Genomic DNA, 21474 nt, shown 5'->3' with positions numbered 1-21474 from the left:
ATTTCCCTGATGTGATGGATCCAATAGGAACCCTCCCAGCAACCCCTGCAGCACAGGCATCACTGGGCACCTATGCAGATAGGACTTTTTCATGTATCCGGCGTAACTGAATGCCCAAATGCATGTGGAGGGTGGTAGGATTCTCATCACATGCATAATACGATGCTTGCTGCATCCCCTCCAGTAACATGTACAGTATGTGGTTATATACCCTTTTTTCAAGGCATAGGTGGTCAACAGATGGGCAGCAGCCCTCTAACTCTTTACACTGCCGATATCTTAGCCCCTGGATCATATAAACAGTAGTCAGTCTCTAGCAAATGTAGAACTCTAGTTTGTGAGTAAGAAAAAGATGCAATTAAATATTTAGGTAGGTAGGTTTCTGTAGATCTAAGGGTACCTATACACAGAGCGATGTTCTCCATACTTTTTGTACTCAATCGCATCAAGTACAAAAAGTATGGGATGTGCTACAGCAGCGTGCTTTTTGTAATAGGTACAATGTGACCTAGTACAAAAATTACCGTCTGCACAGACTTTTTGCTGAGCGATGTGATGAGCATTGCATCGGAATAACGCTCCATGTATTGGCACCTTTAGAACATTGCAGAAGTTGTACTATTTATTTATTACATCTGTATGGACCTGTCGCTATGTACAAAAAAATGTTAAATGTATTTTGACTTATCTAAACCAGGGACCAAAATCAGAGATGGCATCTGCTCTTGGGATGACGGCGGTCAGAAGACGGACACAGTGGCATCCCCATGCTCAGAATCCCAACACCAGGGTGGTAAGTATTCCAACCACCTGAACCACCACCACCTTATCCTTAGCCCTCTCCTTCTGCATCCTAACCCTTCCCCCCTTACAGCATACTACTAACCGTTAGTGCCTAACCCTAACCACCCCCCACACACACACATACACACACAGTCTACCCTCCCTTAGTGCCTAGCCTCCCGAATGCCGGTATATTGACTGAACCTAAATTATTTTCCGTAAACATGTAGCTACTCTTTAGTGTAAGCCTATTATTTTGCATCACTTGTGTCATATAATTACCACACTGAATAATACTTAAAACAAGCTTACATTGTTTATATGTGTGTAGACCTTCACCTTCATTTTACTATGGCTGCCTACATTCAAAAATAATGTGCACTTTGAGTCTGAACAAATGCACCTAAGATCCTGATGGTACAAACTTCTCTAGGTAGAGTTCATTCCAGAAACTACAATCGCCATGTGCACTAAACTTGGTTATGATGTCATGTATTTGCATTTCACTTCTAATTCAAAATTATTTAGGAATTGTACTTTGCAGATACTCAATATTGAACATTTCCAGAGACACATCTGTAAAACCTTGAATGGTCTTTGGATATCAGTGATAATTGACTTGTCCTGTAAGAATAGCCAGCAACTATTGTTGTAACCACAAGCACTTTTTTTTTAAATATCAACAAGTAAATAAAAATAATTAGAAGTAATAGATGTCAAGAAAACTATTTGACAGGAGGGATAAGGAAGAGAAAGCTGTTTTTTTGTTTGTTCAACCCAATCAGAGGTGTTAGTTTCACCTTCAGGTCAACAAGCAGCTAAGCCATGTAGAAGTGAGGGCTATTCTCAGCATGAGGTTGGGTTCTCGACACCTCTTAGAATGCAGGGTGTCTCTTATCTGGTGTGAAACCCTTCTCCACAGTGGCCATAGCTCAGAGCGCTAAGTATCAATACAAGTGACATGTTAACAGCTGGCTGACAAAGAAACAATTGGAGAATTAATTAACATGCTTCACAACCAAATTAACACATCTTTTGCTCTTAATGAAATTCCTCGTATAAAAACTGCTAATCCCGTCAACATATATTCATCCAAATCCAACAGTTTCAATATATATTCTGTTTTCTTACTTTGTCATAAAACAAGAAATAAGACCTGAAAAAATAATTAGACACAAATGAGACATACATACATACATACATACATATGCAAGGATACATACGCATGTTCGCGCAACTGAGCGTTTATCGGTAGACTGCGCACATGCTGTGATCCCAGAATTACTGCCTCACAGGTCATGGGTTTGCGTAAAAATTGGCAGCATTCATTATTTTATGGCTAAATATATGGTGCATAATCATAAAATAATAACGCGTTCGCGCAGGGGAGCGATGTTTAGCAACTGCGCACAAACATTATGCGCATGTGCAACCGCATTGTGTATTGATTATTCGCCGGCCGCTCACACACAGCAGTGCAGTTTTTGGGGCATGGGGCGACGGGCTGTGATCGTGCCCATGGGTGTTCCCATGAAAACGCTGGGCACTCCCATGGAAATTTGCAGATGATGCGGGTGCAGGGGACGGGCAGCTGACGTCAGATGTCTGATGCCCGCCCCCTTCCCAAACAGGGACCTGCAGATCTAAGACAGCAGAGAGGTGTCTTAAAACCGCGAGCACTGTAGAAATCATTCCCTGGTCCAAGGCTGCAAATGGCTGTTTATGCTAAACATCCATTCGCATGTGTGCGTGGAAATTGGCGTGCGAGGGGTGGGGCGGTTGGTTGAGCGGGCGATGGTTAGATCACCAGCAAAGCTGCAAATTTTGCAGCTTTGGGGGTCAACCAGAATAACCTCCTATAAGTGTGTAATGCTGCTGTTACATTGGATTCGCAGGCCACTGGACCTGTACTCAGCCGTTTGCACTGACAGAAATCCCGGCTTCACGTGGGATAACCCAGATTTTATTGCCAGTAGATAGATATTGTATTCCTCAGTCCAGGTCTCACAGCTGCTTTTTGAGCTCTCTCACCTGTCACAGCCACATCATTTCTTCAGCAGCTTTCACAGTGTGTTTCTAACTGTTTGCTAAACTGCCACCTGATACAGTTGGTAGTTTCTGTTCTTAAATTGTAAAAAGAAATTGGCATATCTGTGTGTTCCTCTAACTGTTGTACATGCCTTTGTAAATGTGGCGTTTTTAATTTCCACTGTAGAATCCCTAATAAAATATCGGTTTTGCAAGGGTGACATTTATAGGGCCTACACACAGGGCGATTTCAGGGCATTTTCTAAGCAATCTCACTGAGGGGCAGATTTATTAAGCTCGGTGAAGTGATAAAGTGTCTGGTTTTTATCACCGGCCAATCAGCTCCTAACTGTGAAGTTACAAGCTTGGTTTGAAAAATGACAGGTAGGAGCTGATTGGCCGGTGATAAAATGGAGGGCCAATAGCTGCACATCGCAATCACCCAGCAATTAATATCCAGCATGCTGGATAAATCTTTTTAATCCCTGGTCAGACAGATCGCTCAGCATACATTGCTGACACATTGCTGTGCCACGCTGTGTGCATGATCTACATTGCTCAGATCGCTCAGCAACATCTCCCCATGTGTACTAAAACTCAGGACTGTCTTAATTTCCATTTTAAGGTTTTCACTACAGTGATATTTGTGCATAAAAATGTTGCACCACACCTGCCTCCTTATTGTGTTTGCACACCAAAAACTGTATTGCCCATCTTGTGTAGCTAAAGTGATTGTATACACAAATGTTTAATCCTTCAAATTAAATGCCATATGCACTATGGGCCTGATTCAGCTTTATTAGCAAAGCAAAAAAGCACACAAATGGTCAAAACCATGCTGCACTGCAGGTGGGGCAGATGTAATATGTGCAGAGGGTGGAGCTGGGTACGCACTAGTAGATATATCTGCAGATCAATTGATCGTGCACAGCTAACACGATATATCTGTGAACAACGCCTTTCACAGATATATCAAAGGTACACACTGGACGATGGTTCATCGATAAATTGGCTGTTCAATTGAACAGCCGATATATGGGCCAGTGTTTACGCACCTTTATATTTAGGTGGAGTGTGTTCAAACTGAAATCTCAATTGCACTGTAAAAATAAAACCCATACCTCGATAACAAGGTCCTCCCTTGGCTGAACTGTTCAGACTATGTAGGGGGTCGTTACAAAATGTACAGAAGCATGCACTGTGAGTATTGAGTGCACACTCTACTAGAGCATGGGTCTTCAAACTGTGGCCCTCCAGATGTTGTGAAACTACAAATCCCAGCATGCCTTGCCACAGTTTTGCTATAAGGGAGTGTTAAAACTGTGGCAAGGCATGCTGGGATTTGTAGTTTCACAACATCTGAAGGGCCACAGTTTGAAGACCCATGCTCTAGAGGAGATAGTAAAAGATAGGAAGATCCCTTCTGAGCCATATTTTTCACTTCCTCAACAAGGGGCCCATTTATCAATGATCGCTCAGGATCGCATTGTAAAATGCGATCCTAACGGCGGGATGAATCCTCCAAAAGGAGCCCTGTCCCTGTGATGTGCTGAGCTGGGCGCCAAGGGGGTCTGCGCATGCGCGATTATCGATGACACCCCTGATCGCAATGCCCCGGCAGCAGTGTGGTGTGTAGCCCATAGGCTACAATGGGCTACCGCCATCTCAGAATGGCCGGTAGCCCAGGGATGCGATACGCTGCTGCCCGGTGCTCATACATCGAGAAGCTTCGCATCCCCCATAGAAACCTATGGGGGAGGTGGCCGGTGGCGGTGTGGGAAGGATCGCAACAGGGATTGTAGATGCATTCCCTCCTGATACATTTGGGGGATACTTAATATTTGCGGGCTAACCCCCAAATATGAGTGTTTTCGCAAATATTGATTAATAGATGCGGCCCTTAGCGTGTATGGTGTTTTACACTATGCCAGCAGCTGTGCAGCGCTATAGAGTCTGAGCACTAGAGGGCGACACACAGATCTTCAGTAAGATGGTGCTACAAACTGATATATTCCTCAGTGCTGCTGCCATCTGTGCAGGACTCCGGAGGGGTAAAAAAATACATGCGGTGTGTGCGGTGTGGGCCCATGTGCTAAAAAAAAAAAATGTGATGCCACTGCTGAATTCACCTCAATTCACATAGTAGATATTTAAATAGTAGTACATTACAATATTATTGCAATGTATAGTGAATAGCTGTTTGTGAAAAGTTCAGTATCGCAACCTTTTGTTTGTATGTTTACATACATTTCTATTAATCAAGCAATTTGTTTCTAATTGGCTTATTTATTAATTAATCCCTGTATCAATACAAAGTGGAATAAAGCAGAAATGCAGCATTCACTTTAAAGTGATACTACTTATTGTTTGTGTACAGAAGACCTGCTGAGTAATCCCCTAGTATAAAAATAGGAAAGTACGTAGTTAAATGATAATCTGTTACTCATTAATAATTGCATAAACATTGTACAGAAAGTCTATAGACACACCTATAATGCCTATTAACATTTATTTTCTTCGTTTAAAAATTCCTAAGTGACTCTTGGAATGTGATCATTTACATGCAAAAAGGTGGAGACAGGATGATAGCTTATAACACCTCCCTCCTGGCTCCCAGGAGCTGGCAATTTTCACACATTGGTTGTTTCTATGGGTATTTAGGAGTGAGTTGAACACTAAAAACAGCAGACCATTGAGGAAGGTCACCATGAACACATCTGCCCTATTCTTCACCTTTCTAGGCCTCTTTTTGCTGGCTGACTGCTCTGAGCTTCCATTCCAGGAGAGGATGCTTCTCAAAGCCTTGGGATTAAATGGACGACCCAGACCAGTTGCTCCAGGACCTGTGCCAAAAAGCCTTTGGAAAATTTTTGAAAAGGGCATCAACGTGGAGGATCCGTGCAGGATGGAGGGGTTTCAAGTACCTGGAAATATTGTCAGATCCTACAAAGACCAAGGTTAGTAGAGTCCACTGAGGGCTTGTAATCATTACTTGATGATTAAGTTACTTTGTAAAGGAACAGTGAGGTCACTATGGATAGTATACAATAGTTTATGGTTTTCCTCTGTTTTTTTTATGGATCTAAAAAATACTGCACTTGCTTGCAAACCTAAAATCATGCATTTTCTTATGTAGTTCATTGATGTGTTTTCAACTGTAGTTAAAATTAGATGTTAAATATACTGTTTTCTCAAAGCATGCTGATAATTGTAGATCAAGATAAAAAGGGTACACCTAACATAGAAACAAAGAATTTGATGGCAGATAAGAACCATTTGGCCCATCTAATCTGCCCCTTTTTTAACCATCTAGTTATCTCAAACCATATTTGAGCCTTATTTATTTGTAAGGATACATTATGTCTATCCCATGCATGTTTAAATTGTTCTAATGTCTTAGCCTTTACCTCCTCTATTGGGAGGCTATTCCGCTTGTCTACTACCCTTTCTGTAAAGCAATTTTCTTCATATTTCCCCTGAACCTCCTTCCAAAAGTGCATGGCCTCATGTTCTAATACTTTTCTTCATTGAAGAATGTTTCCCTCCTGGACCTTGTTAAAACCCTTGATATATTTGAAAGTTTCTATCATGTCCCCCCTTTCACTTTTCTGCTCTAAACTATACATACTGTAATAAGATATTTTAGTCTCTCCTGGTACGTTTTGTGATGTAGGCCATGCACCATTTTAGTTGCCCTTCTTTGTACATTCTCTAATGTATTTATATCCTTCTGGAGATATGGCTTCCAGAACTGCACACAGTATTCTAGAATGAGGTTGTACCAATGACCTATACAGTGGCATTACTACCGATTTCTTTCTGCTGCTGATTCTTCTTCCTATGCAATCTAAACATCTGACTTGCCATCCTCATTACTTATTACAATGCTTACCTGAATTTTAGCCTAAAATAGTGACTCCTAGATACTTTTCCTCTTCAGTAGTTTCCATTATAGTGCCATTAATACTATATTTACTCTTTGGATTTTTGAGTGCATGATTTTGCATTTTTTGTCATTAAACTGTAATAAAAGGCATACTTTCCCTTCAATAATATTTGCAATGTCAGGAATAGAGATATTAAAAAGCACTGGTCCAAGTACAGATCCCTGGTTACTCCACTCGTAACATTACCCAGCCTGTGACTGCACTCCATCTTTATCATTCAACCATCTTAAGGCCCTTAAGCACTATGGCAACTTCTCCCTTCGGAGAAGTCACAATCAGTGCCGTCTTGAGCAGCCCGGGACCTTCCCGGGCAGCAGGATCGCATGAGTTATATCTCATGGAATCCCAGCCAAGACCGCCCGTCTCAGAAGCAATCGGAGAGATTGCTTCCACAGCAGGGACGACTTGGAGGGTCTGGTGCGATGCTCATGGAGCCGCGCATTGCATTGGACCTGCTGTCAGTTACCTGCAATTTGGGCTCTTTTCCTGCTACAATAGCAGGAAGAGAGCCCAAATTGCAGGCATTGCATAGTGTATGGGTGCCTTAAGTATCTAATCTCATGCTTTCACGTTCATTTAGCACTCTGATGTGGGACAGTGTCAAAAACCTTACTAAAGTCTAGATAAGCTACATCTACAGCCCCTCCTTTATCTATTACTTTAGTCAAATACGGAGATTTACCTACCTGGACAATTCTATGTAATATTTATCAGAAAGAACTGTAGTGTTTTCATGTGTTCTGCTTTAAGACTGCAGTACCAACATGCAATACAATATTTGCGCTGTTGCTGCATGGTTTTGTATTTATAATTTTTTTAAAAAATTTTTATATAAAATATTGGGAATTTGCAGCATTTTATTCCAAAACTAGTATGTTAAATAAAATTCACCAATATTCTTTTATAGATATCTGGTAGGGTAATTTAAAAAAAAAAAAAAGATGATTTCCCTATGAGTAGAATTGGCAGAAGGTTAATCATTTTTTAATGCCCATTAAATATAGAGAAAAGATGCAAAAAGCAAACACAGCTACATTAAACTGGTTTACAACTACAGCTATAGAATTTTTTTTTTTTTTTTTAAGAATAAGGGGAGGATTGTTTATAAAACATTAAATGAACTACACCATATTTATATATTGCACTGATAATACGGTAACTTTAAAACCAACACTAATCATTTTTTTCTCTCCTTTCATAGGACCTTCGATTTCTAGTGAGTTGCCACATGGATCTTTATGCTTCACAAAATACCTCTTCTTTGACCTTTCTGTTGTGGAGAAAAAAGAACAGGTTACCCTTGGCCAATTGGAGATCAAGTTCAAGCACAATACCTACCAAGGAAGGGTGTTCCAGCTTCGATTGTACCGCCCTCTGCATATGTCCTTAAGAGGAATGCGAGACAACTCAATGAACAGGAAACTTCTGTTTGCTCAGTCTTTCCGTCTCCTTCACAAATCCCTGTATTTTAACCTAACAAAAGTGGCACAAGATTGGGCCAACCACGGGAACAATATGGGACTGGTTCTGGAAATATCAGCAGATACTACTGTGAACGGTAAATTGTCTTCAACCTGTGAACAAATAGATTTTTTCATCCACACCTCTTTCCTCACCGTTTCTCTTGACCCAACCAGCTGCAGGTCTCCTCGCACCAAAAGAAGTACAGAGACTTCCCCACCAACACCAAGCAATATATGCAAAAAGAGGAGGCTCTACATTGACTTTAAGGATGTTGGATGGCAAAACTGGGTTATTGCGCCCCGTGGCTACATGGCCAACTACTGCCACGGAGAGTGCCCTTACCCCCTAACTGAGATGCTCAAGGGCACCAACCATGCGGTTTTACAGACACTGGTGCACTCCATAGAGCCAGAAATCACACCGCTGCCATGTTGTGCTCCTACCAAGCTCTCTCCTATCTCTATGCTGTATTATGACAACAATGACAATGTTGTGCTAAGACATTATGAGGACATGGTAGTGGATGAATGTGGATGCAAATGAGAAGGTCTTACACTTGACAGAAATTCTTAGAATCTAAATGCTCCTTCTGAAAATGCTTGAATTTTGTGAGACGTGTTCTAATAATTAGGACTAGTTTTTCCATCCCTGGATATCACAATGAGTCTGTAGCGAGAAGAAGGAGGACACTTCATTTAAATGAATCACAAAAGGAGTTGAGATAATGGTGCCCACACACTTTCCTCCTTGCTTGAACAACTATTGGAGGTCCCAGGATTCACTTTGTAACCATGATAGCAGAGGCGGTGACAAGGGGTGGCTGGAATTCCATCCTACAGAAATGCTCATTTCAATATTCACATTGAAGGATACAAGTTGTGAGCTTTTCCACTGTTTAAAGAACATTCTTAAAGATTAAGAACAGAAACAGTGAACAAATTGTGAATTTTCATGGAACTGGAGTCTTGTTTTTGACATATGATCAAAGAGACATTATTACATGTTTAACTGCCTATCTGCATTTGCACTGAACAAAGATTTGTTCCCCCTTCCCTCTTCCTTCTCCCTTCTCACCATAGCACTAAGTAACTATCTTCATTGGAAACGTCCAAAGATTTGGGAATAATATGTTGACTCCTGCATGCTAGTACATTACACGCTTTTACTGAATAAATTGTACTATTTGGATTGTTTATTCCATAAGCTGCCACAAATGAATTTGTGGCAAGATAAATAAAGTATTTTTTTTAATCAACTACAATATAAATAAAGTATTTTTTTTAATCAACTACAGTATCTTCTCTGTCTTGATGCATTTTTATATCTCCAGAAGGGAATAGAATTAAACTTCTTTAAATTGTGTCGCTCAATGTAATTAAAAAATAAAATAAAACATTAATAATAATAATAAATCATAAAGATGTACCAAACATATCTTTTAATCAGGTTATATTTTACAAAGTATCTCATTTAACATAAGTGAATACAATGCTATACATACAGTAAAGTAGATCAACAAAATAGAATTAGATCTAGTGGCAGACGGCTCAATTTTCACCTTTAGCGTAAAAAAAAAACCCCACCAAAAAAGTTTTCACTCCGTTCCATGGTAGAACCAGGGGAAGAGATATCAAACTTTGGAAAGAGATAATGAAACAACCAATCAGCTCCTAACTGTAATTTAGCAAACCGACTAAAACATGGCAGTTAGAAGCTCATATGATAGCTCTTTATATTTTTCATGGTTTGATGCATTCTATGGTACCAGATTTAAAAAAAAAAAAAACAATGTAACAAAACACTAAATTGAGAAATAACTTGTAGCTGATCACCTGCAACCACATTCATCCACCGCCATATTTTCATAGTGTCTGAGTACCACGTTGTCATTATTGTCATAGAACAACATTGAGATAGGAGACATCTTTGTTGGGACACAACAGGGGAGTGGTATATATTCCGGCTCAAGAGAATGTGTAAGAGACTGTAGGATTGCATGATTAGAGCCATTTAGTACCTCTGCCAGTGGGTAGGGGCATTCTCCATAACAGTAGTTGGCCAAGTATCCTCGAGGAGCTACGACCCAGTTTTGCCATCCCACCTCTTTAAATTCAACATAGAGGCGTCTCTTTTTACAGATATTGCTGGCAGTGAAAGGAAGCTTGCCATAACTTCTCTTCTTTCTGGATTTTTTACACTGTAGTGGATTGAGGGTCACAGTGAGAAGAGAGGTGTAGAGGTAAGTGTGTATTCCGTGGCACTCCCTTACATGTCCAGGGACCAATGCGCCTTCTTTTCTAGAAAAGATCTGCAAAGCTAGACCCAGGTTCTTAGATGGATGTCTCCAGCTCTTGCAAATCTCTGTCATGTTAAAGTAGAGTGATTTGTGAACTAGACGGAAGGTTTGTGCAACAAAGAGTTTCCTGCTGGTCTTCTGTCCACCCATCCCTTTTAGAGACAGCTGTAGGATCCTGTAGAGATGCAGATCAAATGTTTGTCCATAGTAGTTGTTCTGGCTAAATCTTACTTCCAGCTGCCCCATTGTTATCTTCTCCTCTTTCTCCATTACGGAGATATTGAAGAACAATCTCATTTCCAAGCAGATATTTGGAAGAGGGCTAGATGATAGAGGAATAACAAACCGGCCTGTTGAGGAAGGGTTTATAAAATAAGTAGTGGAAATACAGGTTTCAAAGCATTCAACATTAACTTAGATATTTTACATTTAAATGACACTATTCTGTGCACATAATCCAGGTTACCATTATCAACCACTACAATTTAAGAATTATGTATTTATATAATTTGTAAACCTACATCTCATTTACCAAGCTCCACATACACCTTACCCAAGGGCGCATCAACAGAGAAGGAGGCTGTGTGCGGTCTGCATTCGAGCCCCACCTATCTAGATGGCAGAGTAATGGGCACTAGGAGACTTTAGCGCTGTCCCAGATTTTACTTTTCATGCACAGGTCTCAGGGAAAATGGTGCGGAAACTGTTTCCCAGCTATTTTTCCTCCTGTGCTGGGGCGAAATGTAGCAGAAGCCATTTTCCTGGTGGTATCTTTAGTGCTGCTGCTGCCAACATTGAAAAAAAAAAACTGGATGCAGGATTTGCGGTGTGGGTGCCCCTGGATCCCAGGTGCCCATGTGCGCCCCACACACTGCACTCAGGTACTCAGTGACCCCAATTACTGTTAGCAACGACTCCAGCAAATCCCATATGTATAAAATATTTACCTCATCTATCAATCATTAAGATCAATGTATTCCCTTGTCAAGAAAAGATAATGGGTGGGGAAAGATTTCTTCAAAAAATTTTCTATCCCAGGAGCTCAAGACCCTCCCATCCTACTAGGTCTTTCACAGCCTGTCCGATCTAAATCAATACATCCTGCATTTTAGATTGATGTTATGTACTCACAGTAGAAGTATATTTGGTCATAGCAGTGATGTCCATTGATGATTCAAACTATCAATGATTTTACAGCCATTCATGTACAGTACTGATGGCACCATGGAGACTATTAATGGGGAGCTATCCCTAAACCACAAAAAAAAAAAAAACCTCCCAAAACAAAATTCCACCTTCCTCCAAATTTTGGTTGCTTATTTACTGGATATCCGTAACCCCTACCTACTTGGTTTATTTTCACATATATATTTGGTCACAATAACAAATTGGATTTAGTTAGAAAGGGAAAAAAAACCTTCAGTTACTGCGTGGTTAATATAACGTCTTTAGTCTTTTGCTGGGTCATAGTAATTTTGCAATACTTAAGTTCACATCTAACAAATACAAGACCAATTAGCTGCAACGTCTGCGCCTTGAGCTTAGGGGTTAATATGGGCATGACCCTAATATCCGTTCTGGATTAAAGGGTCGTTATATATATATATATAAATGTCGTGATGAAAATGTCGTAATAAAGACATTGAAACGTTGCCTTTAAACTGCTTCATGTCCTGTTAATTTGCGGGGAGTGCCGCACCTCCAAACAACCGTCTATACGAATACTACAGTGGGGGCACCCAGCCTAGCAATCACATACATACATACATATATATGTGTATATATATATATATATATATATATATATATATATATATATATATATATATATATATATATATATACACATATATATATACACATACACATATATATATATATATATATATATATATATATATACACATACATACATATACACACACATACGGGATGCGGTCATTTGGTCTACTGCATTATGATCGACAGTCATTAGGTCGAATCCATTAGGTCGACATGCTAAAAGGTCGACATGACTCTAGGTCGACATGGGAAAAGGTCGACATGATTCTAGTTCGAAAGGTCATTAGTTCGACAAGGTCATTAGTTCGACAAGGTCATTAGTTCGACATTGTCTATGTCGACATTCACAAGGTCGACATGGAGTTTTTCACTGTTTTTTGAGCCAACATGTGCCGACAGGCGGTATTTCATGCCCTACCATCCACTAGGGCGTGGTGGGAGAATAAAATAGTGTGCCGAGCGTAGCGAGGCACCGTGCCCGACGCATAGCGAGCGCAGCGAGCGGATGCAGTGCACTTTAAACTGTGTCCATGTCGACTGTGTTGACATTCAGGTAAAAAAACAGTGAAAAACCCCATGTCGACCTAGTGAATGTCGACATAGACAATGTCGAACTAATGACCTTGTCGAACTAATGACCTGTCGAACTAATGACCTTTCGACCTAGAGTCATGTCGACCTTTTAGCATGTCGACCTAATGAATTCGACCTAATGACTTTCGACCATAATGCAATAGACCAAATGATTCCAACCCATACATACATATACAAATATACAGTATGTTGACCCGTAAGAGTCGACATGCACAAGGTCAAAACTGACAAAAAGTCCACACAAGTGAAAAGTGGACATTCTAATGGTCGACATATGAAACTTCTGATGAGAGTTATTCAGGTTTTTTCATGTGGACATCCCAAATAGTGTACCCCATAACCATGCATGCGCTCGGCACACTTTACCATTCCCAAATGGAGTTCAGGTGGATGGGAAAACATGGAAAAGTCCCTATACTATTGGGGAAAATTTTTCGGGAAAAATTATGTCAACCTTTAATGTGGCGACCAGTGGCATAAAAATATCCCCTGCAGACCTTGTGATGGCTTGGAGGCTCTGGGTAAGTGTGGGCACTTAACTGCATATCTGTTGAGGTTAGTGCTGTATTGCAGCCGGGGCCTGCAGAACGACTTGTCAACAACCTCCTCTAGCATCCTTAATAACTGTCTGCTGTAAGGAGGCGGCCATTTTGCAAGGGACATTTTTCATGGTAGCAAGAGGACCACTAGGACTGCAAACAAGTAGGTCCCAGATACAGACCCACGAATATACAAAAAACAAAGTCTTGTGGAGGTATAACCACGCCAAACCTGGCTGCTGCACCAAGTACCACCCTGGGATACCACCCCCAGATTCAACACAAGCACGAGGTACAAAATGTGCTGTCAGGGAACGATGTGGTAATCTCTCTTCCTTCCTTGGTTTAAATGTTGGTCCAAGGTGGATACCACTCATATAATGGACAACAGAAGTAGAGACAGGAGTTAGGCAATTAAATTAGACTTTTTTCCCAAAAGACCGTGATTCCTCTCTACTGACCTGAATAACAGGTCCTATATGCCCATAAAGGTTTCTTTCAATTCACACCAGACATTCCCATGAAATCAAAGCTCACCTTGGCACAATGCCCTATTTTCATACAAAGGTATCGGTACTCGTTTCCTAGCACGGCGCCCATCACATACCTTGTACCGCACTGTACAATTTTAAAATGGCATGCGATGCGATCGATGCGATCAAAACGATGATTTAATTGTACATGCACCCTGATGGGCGATTAGTATGTTATATGCACCCCCATCATTAACGCCACTGCCACTATTAACGCCAACCCGAAGCATGGCGAGCACAGCAAGTGCACCGGTACACGTCCTCTGTCCTTTCCATACCCCTACTATCCACGTGGAGTTGATTTTATATAGTGTGGCGAGCGCAGCGAGCCACAAGCGTGGTGAGGGGACGCAGAATACATGTGCAGTTATCCACGTGCGCTCGCCACGCTCAACTCCACGCCGACGTGGATAGTGGGGTTATAAAAAGGTCGGAGGACGCGTACCACTGAGCTCGCCACGCTTCGGGTTGGCGTTAATAGTGGGGGTGGCGTTAATTGGGGTGCATATAACATAATAATCACCCATCAGGGTGATTGTACAATGAAATCATCGTTTTGATCGCATCGCATGCGATCTGGTTGCATGTGATGCGATCGATTTGATGAAAACAATGTAATAAGATTAAAATCGTGGGTGCCGTGCTAGGAAACAAGTACCAAGGTATCTTTGTATCTCCTGGATCCACCGGACCTCAGCAAGGGAATCACTCCAGTATTCAATCAGGTTTGGTGTAGAAAAATAATTTATTCCAAAGTCCACCATACAAGTAAAAATTACTTTTAAAAATAATTAAAAAGAATGGTTTCCAAGTGCCCTCACTTTCTCTCCATACCTTGCTCACCTGGGTAATGATATAGCTAGATTGCCCATAGATTGCCCATAGATGGTGTACAATAGAGCAGGGCTGGGCAACACAGGCCCTCCAGATGTTAATGAACTACACATCCCAGGATGCTTTGCATTAGTTTTGCTATGTGGCCATGCTGAAACTGATGCAAGGCATGCTGGGATGTGTAGTTCATCAACATCTGGAGGGCCGGTGTTGCCCAGCCCTGCAATAGAGGGTCAAAGCGTGGGGTCAGAAGCACTGAAACCATAAAAAAAAAAAAAACTCCACAGCACTGACACGTTTCGGACCTGCAAGGTCATTTTTCAAGGTGTACAGACCCGATGGTGGCGCACAGGTTTTTGTTATGCCACTAGTGACGACCATTGCCATGTCGGACTTGTGCATGTGTTAAACCCATCATCTGGATAACCCTAAGAATATACAACCTAATTTAATTACAAATGGCAAGTCACGCATTCGGTGCAATAATTCTGCAGTGTGTGAAGAGCATGAAAGAGTAGGGAAATTATGCTGAATCCCCACAAAGTGGCAAAGAAGACAGAAGGTCAGTACATAAGTCTGTTGGGGGGCTATAATAAGCCTTTCCAGACTGCAAATGCCGGGTCGCATCTGTTTTTGGGACACAGGTCCATCCCGGGAGCGACCCGCATTTGCGGTCTGAAAGCTCCTGCAGCGGACCAGCTTATTGCCGGGCTGCAGAGGTCACAAGGGGGTGGGGGGAGTGGCGGTGCATCATTGGGAGAGGGGGAGGAGGTAGCGCTTGAAGCTGACTATGGAGTAAGCACTACTTACTCCATAGTGTAAACAGGATCCGGGTCGCTCCATACTTGTCTAAAAGGAATATAATACCCCATTCTCACTGCTAGGCAAATTCCCAGGTCGAGCATGTCGGCCCAGTAATTTGCCTTTTAACACCGGTTTTTAAATTGTGAACAGGTTAATTTGTGTGGAAATTCCAGGGTCTCCAACCCTGCTTTTTACACGGGTTGGAGACCCGGGTATGCAGACACGGGTTGACCCATTCACACTGCAAAAAAATGTAATGACCAGTAGAACTGCTTCAACCGGGAATTTGCCTTAGCAGTGAGAATTGGGTCTGGCGCTACAGTCACCGGCAAATGCCGGGTAAAAGCTGTGTTGTTCACACTGGCAGTGTGAGCATGGCATAAGTAAAGTATTGGAGTGAGTTAAATGGTGCCTTATGGTTGGTTTTTGGAATGTTTCTAGATTAAGGATAAAAATTACAGCCAGCAAGTGTAAGAAAACCCTGATAGCTTCCATCTGAAAGTCCAAAACCCCATTTTTACATTAATAAAACACCCAGCATACATGTGCCGGTACTTGTTTAGTTTCACGGCAGCTGATATATCGGCCAATATTTTACCTGTTCATAACCCCACTCAGGTGCGTAGCTACAATAAAGGCAGCCCCCGCAGCTGCTTGGGGGAGCCGCCTGCGGTGGGCGCCCGGCATACTAACTAGTGTCGCAGCGCCGGCTGGTATGAAAGCAGCAGCTGCTGCTGGACGGGACTCAGGAGCCGGGGCTTACATAGAAGGGCAGCAGCAGAGGAAGTCACTTTACTTTCACTTTCCATGCTGCAGTTCTGAGCCCCGCCTCCTCCCTCCAGTCAGTGCTGAGAACAAGCGTGTATTCCTGGAGCCGGAGCTGCTGCCTCTTCTCTGCCAGGGGACAATTAAGCTGGCCCCAACAAACACCTGCTGCTGGTCTCCCTAGTGCTGCTGCTGGCAGGCCCTCCACCCAGCGCCAGTGGTATATTACAATATTAATAATATGTTGGGATATATGTATAGATGTCATTTTGGGGACATATGGATGTATGTGTGTGTATGTATGTATGCATAAGCAGGGATCGCGAAAACCCCCTAAAATTATGGGTCCCTGGGACCCCTCACGTACAAAAATCAGGGTCCTACTTGACCTTTTCTGGGTCCCAACGGAATAAAGCCTCCTCTCCCCTTCCCCAGCATGGCACATACAGAAACCTCCTCCTCTCCTCCATATGGCATATACCCTGAGCCAAGGGCCAGCCTGACCATATTTTTTATTTTGGTAAGCAAACATAGATTTGGGCACCCCAAAACTGTGGCTAATGTGGGTTGGGGGTGGGGGGGGGGGGGGTGGGTATCAATTGGCAATTTGCCCACTCACATAAAGCAAGATACACATATACTAGAAAAAGGCATAATGTCGGAATAGGGACACCTGTGCTGCACCATTCAGGATTCTGCCCCTGTCCATTGTTTCTAGAACAAAAAGTAATGGCAGCAGGAACAGGAGGGATAGGGTTAGTGAAATCCCAGCAGAGTCTATAGGCTCCTCTCCTACAGGCAGCTCTGCCTGTTAAGAGTTAATTGGTGAGCTCCAGCCTCTCTGCCAGCCGTGCAGTTAGGGGAGGAGGGGACAAGTGGGCCAATAACAGCCAGCACTCAGAGCCTGGAGGAGGTGACAGTGACACACAAGAGAGCAGCACCGCGAGGTAGGAGAGGAGGAGGGAAGTCTGCAGCCTGAGTCCTGCTAGCAATAAATCCCCTTACATGACACAGCCAAGCAGCCTGCTAAATGGACCACGCACCCCTCTTACCTCTACTTCCTGCCCGGGTCTGCTCCATCCTCACTGTCACACCTCCCTGGTTCTGGCCCCCCATGCTGGTTTCAGTTGCTCATGCTCTGGCCTCACACCAGCCGCAGCTGTTCCCCTGCTGAGCAGCTGCTTCTGGTGTTGGCTCCAGCCATCTGTTGTTGAGACGCAATGCAGGAGCCAGCTTACGCGGCTTCCGTGCACTGCTGCCTATGACTCTGCGGTGACAGGGACCCTTTCATTTTCGTGCCCAGCAGATGTGTGTAGCTGCCGTCATGCTGTGTCTTCTCAACGGTCGCATCACAACTCAGGGGGAAACAGATCCCTCCGCCCTTGTCACACATATTAACACGGCGTGCACGCCGAAATGGGTGGAGCGGGTCCCAGGGGACCCAGCCATTCATAAAAAATGAGTCCCTGGTGCTCCAAAGTGGGTAAAATACTCGCTATAGCGAGTATTTGCGAACCCTGCATAAGGAAGTCAGTGTATGTATGCATGCATGAGGTAGGTAGTGTATGGATGGTTGTATGTATGTATGTATGTATGTATGTATGAGGGAGGCAGTGTATGTATTTATGTATGTATAAGGAAGTCAGTGCATACCCTCCAACATATGAAGTTTGGAAATCGGTACACATTCGGAAAGGGGGCGTGACCAATGGCAAAGGGGGCGTGTCCACTGGTAAAGGGGGCCACACACCCCTTTCCGAATGTGTACTGAGCTATATATAGCTATATATATATATTGCAAATATACAAATTAACGTGCTCCCTCACCTCCGAACATGTATACTTCGTTTTCAGTGTATAACGAAGTTCATCTGCCTTTGGCTTCTCTCTCCAGTGCGGGAGGGTCCACGGGCTGCGTGATGTCATGATACGATGCACGCTGCCGGGACCCGCCGCAATGCACCACTGGGAACGGAGAGGGCGCCGGAGAGAGCCCTAACCTGCCGGAGAGGGGCCAGAGTGAGTAGAATTAATTATTATTTCCTTCCACATCGTGCCGATCTTTTAGGAAAGTAGTAGCCCTTTAAACCCAAACCTTTAAAAAACCTAAACCTTTAAAAAACGGTACAATCGGTACATTCTGATTTAGCCGGTACAGACCGTTAAAAAACGGTACTGTACCGGCTAAATCGGTACAGTTGGAGGGTATGTCAGTGTATGTATGTATGTATGGATGGATGTATGAGGGAGGCAGTGTATGTATGCATAAGGAAGTCAGTGTATGTATGTATGTATGTATGTATGTATGTGGGAGGCAGTGTATGTATGCATAAGGAAGTCAGTGTATGTATGTATGCATGAGGTAGGTAGTGTATGGATGGTTGTATGTATGTATTATGTATGTATGAGGGATGCAGTGTATGTATGTACTGTATGTATCTGTATGTATCAGGGAGGCAGTGTATGTATGTATGTATGTATGTATGTATGTAGTAGTCCGTCTATGCCCGCCCCCCAGTCCTGCGTTCCATCCCAGTGCCTACCCCACTCCCTGCTCAATATCTGTCCCCCTCTCTCTACCCAGCATCTGCCCCATGCGCACTCCTCAGCATCTATCTCCCCTCTCCCCACATCTGTCTCCCTCTCTCTGCCCAGCATATACCCATCTGTCCCCAGCTAGAACTGTATCCCATGCACCCGGAATGATGAAAATGAATTTGTGGCTCCTGGGAACAGTATCCTTGGAGTCCACAACCCGTTTTATTAGACCATACACACTTTTCTAGGAACCTGCACGAAACTGCCCCTCCCCCCCCCCCATTTATTTATTGTAGTGCCCCCACTGTCATTTTTTATGGATGTGTGTGTGTGTGTGTGTGTGTGTGTGTGTGTGTGTGTGTGTGTGTGTGTGTGTGTGTGTGTGTGTGTGTATATATTTATTTATTAGTGGAGGGGGGGCGCCACAACTTTTTTGGCTTGGGGGAGCAAAATATATAGTTACGCCACTGACCCCACTATCCATTACGCATGGAGTTGTTTTTATATAGTATGGCGAGCAAACGCGGATTACTGTGCTCGCCACACTATATAAAAACAACTCCATGCGTAGTGGATAGTGGGTTATGAACAGGTAAAAAAAAAAATCGCATCGGATCGGCCGATATATCGGCCGCTGTGAAACTAAACAAGTACCCATGTCCCATATCATTTAATAATTTTTCCTGCTTTTTAGAGAAAATGACAGGTCTACATTTGCCTTATTTATGAATGAAAAAAACAAAACCTCTAAATACATTATAATTTATTGTTATGGGTTCCCATCCACATGGGTACTGCATGGTGCCCGGTTATTGTAATGTGAAGTATGGATTTACCCCTTGTTCTACCTAGTCTGATCTGGCCAACTCACAGCTAATTGCATCTTCCCCAGAAGTTAATAAAGGCCAAGGGCAGTTTATTTACTCTGTTGAAATTATTATATTTGATTGCAGCATAAAAGCAATGGACAATTAATCAAATTAAATATTGTGTGTATACAAACACCAGAATTACCAAAATTAAAAATACCTGTGGTTAAAATACAGACAAGCATTGGAAGACAGTCAAAATACTGATATTTTCAAAATGCCAACACTCATTATGCCGACACTGTCCAAATGCAGACAGGTCAAAATGTCAACCTTTTTTTGAGGGGGGGGGGGGTGTCTATGGGGCCACACTATTATATTCTAACTCTATGGCTACTTGGATCATGAACTAACAAGAAGTCGGATTCACAGAAAAAAAAAAAATCACGTTGGCATAATGAATGTCAGCATCTTGACAGTCTGCGAATGGTTGTTGGTATTTTAACTGCATCCCTTATACTGCACTGTATATATCAAATGTGGTTAATTCCAACTCAAATGGTACTTTACACTCCAATTTCCTTACCACATACACGGATACGAGGGAAAACTTTGGGCCTTATTCTAGTTCACTCTTTCTGACAAAATTCTTCTTAGATGGACAAAACCATGTGCACTGCAGGGGTCAGATGTAACATGTGCAGATAGAATTAGATTTGGGTGAGTTATTTTGTTTCTGTGCAGGGTAAATACTGGCTGCTTTATTTTTACACTGCAATATAGATCTCACTTTAAAGTAAAACCCCACCCAAATCTAATTCTCTCTGCACATGTTACATCTGCCCCACCTGCAGTGCACATGGTTTTGTCAATCTAAGAAGGAATTTGTCAGAAAGAGTGAACCAGAATAACCCCCTTTGTTACAATAAATAATATAAGAAGTTCAGGTCCTGCATAGAACTGAAAACCCCTGTATATTACTTATGCCAGCATCACATATTGTGTCCCCTCACCTTGATCAGGAAACACCCGGATGACACTGCCGGGGACATTAAACTCTTCCACAAAACACAAATCTGGTTTCTTCTTTTGGGCTGAGCTGCTCACTCTCTGGCTGTAAATCCTCCATAATACAGCCGGTATGAGTGGGGGGGAGACAGGGCTAGGTTTAGCTGATAATCCCAAACTTCTTAAAAACAAATCTTCTCTGCGCTTTACTTCAGAGTCCATTGTTACTGAGACAGAGAGCAAACTCCCAAGTACAAACCACAGCAGCATCCTTGTAATCTACACTCCAATAACAATGGTCTGCTCTGTGATCCACTAACTTTTTGTTAGATAATCACCTCTTAATTGGAAATGATTGTGGTGAGGTTCAGTGGATCAAGTTTTCTTATTGCAACACCACCTATAGCTGTCAAAGGCTTTAACACTGTTCCTTAAGACAGATACAAGTTATGTCTGTTTTTGAAGCATTAGAAACCAAGATTATTTTCCCCCACTATAAATAATCTTTATATTTCCCCTCTGCATATTGTATACCCTCCAACATGACCCATTGCATTCCGTACACAATGCTCTGCTCCTGGACTTCCCTCGTAATGTAGGATTGCCAGCACCTGTGTGGAACTAGGTAATTGACGAGAAGTGTGTTTCAACACAGGTGATGACAATCATACATTACCAGGGACGTACAGGAACAGAGCATTGTGTACCGAAAGGAATGGGTCATGTTGGAGGGTATGCATATAGGCATTA

General features: G+C 42.6%; 2 protein-coding genes across 2 annotated transcripts; one reads left to right on the top strand and one right to left on the bottom strand.

Moving 5' to 3' along the window:
* Positions 1-5518: 5518 nt before the first annotated feature.
* LOC146027945 (derriere protein-like) lies at positions 5519-9465 on the top strand. Its single transcript, XM_083158287.1, has 2 exons — positions 5519-5768; positions 7960-9465. The coding sequence occupies exons 1-2, from the start codon at positions 5519-5521 to the stop codon at positions 8763-8765; spliced, it is 1056 nt and encodes a 351-aa protein (XP_083014413.1). The 3' UTR covers positions 8766-9465.
* A 178-nt stretch (positions 9466-9643) lies between these two features.
* On the bottom strand, positions 9644-21062 carry LOC146073415 (protein DVR-1-like). Its single transcript, XM_083180595.1, has 2 exons — positions 20730-21062; positions 9644-10868 (listed from the first exon to the last, which is right to left on the bottom strand). The coding sequence occupies exons 1-2, from the start codon at positions 20992-20994 to the stop codon at positions 10051-10053; spliced, it is 1083 nt and encodes a 360-aa protein (XP_083036721.1). The 5' UTR covers positions 20995-21062; the 3' UTR covers positions 9644-10050.
* Positions 21063-21474: the final 412 nt, after the last annotated feature.

The sequence above is a fragment of the Crinia signifera genome, chromosome 1 (genome assembly GCF_055691185.1).
Source record: "Crinia signifera chromosome 1, ASM5569118v1, whole genome shotgun sequence".
NCBI lineage: Eukaryota > Metazoa > Chordata > Amphibia > Anura > Myobatrachidae > Crinia > Crinia signifera.
This window is presented reverse-complemented; position numbering and strand designations above follow the sequence as displayed.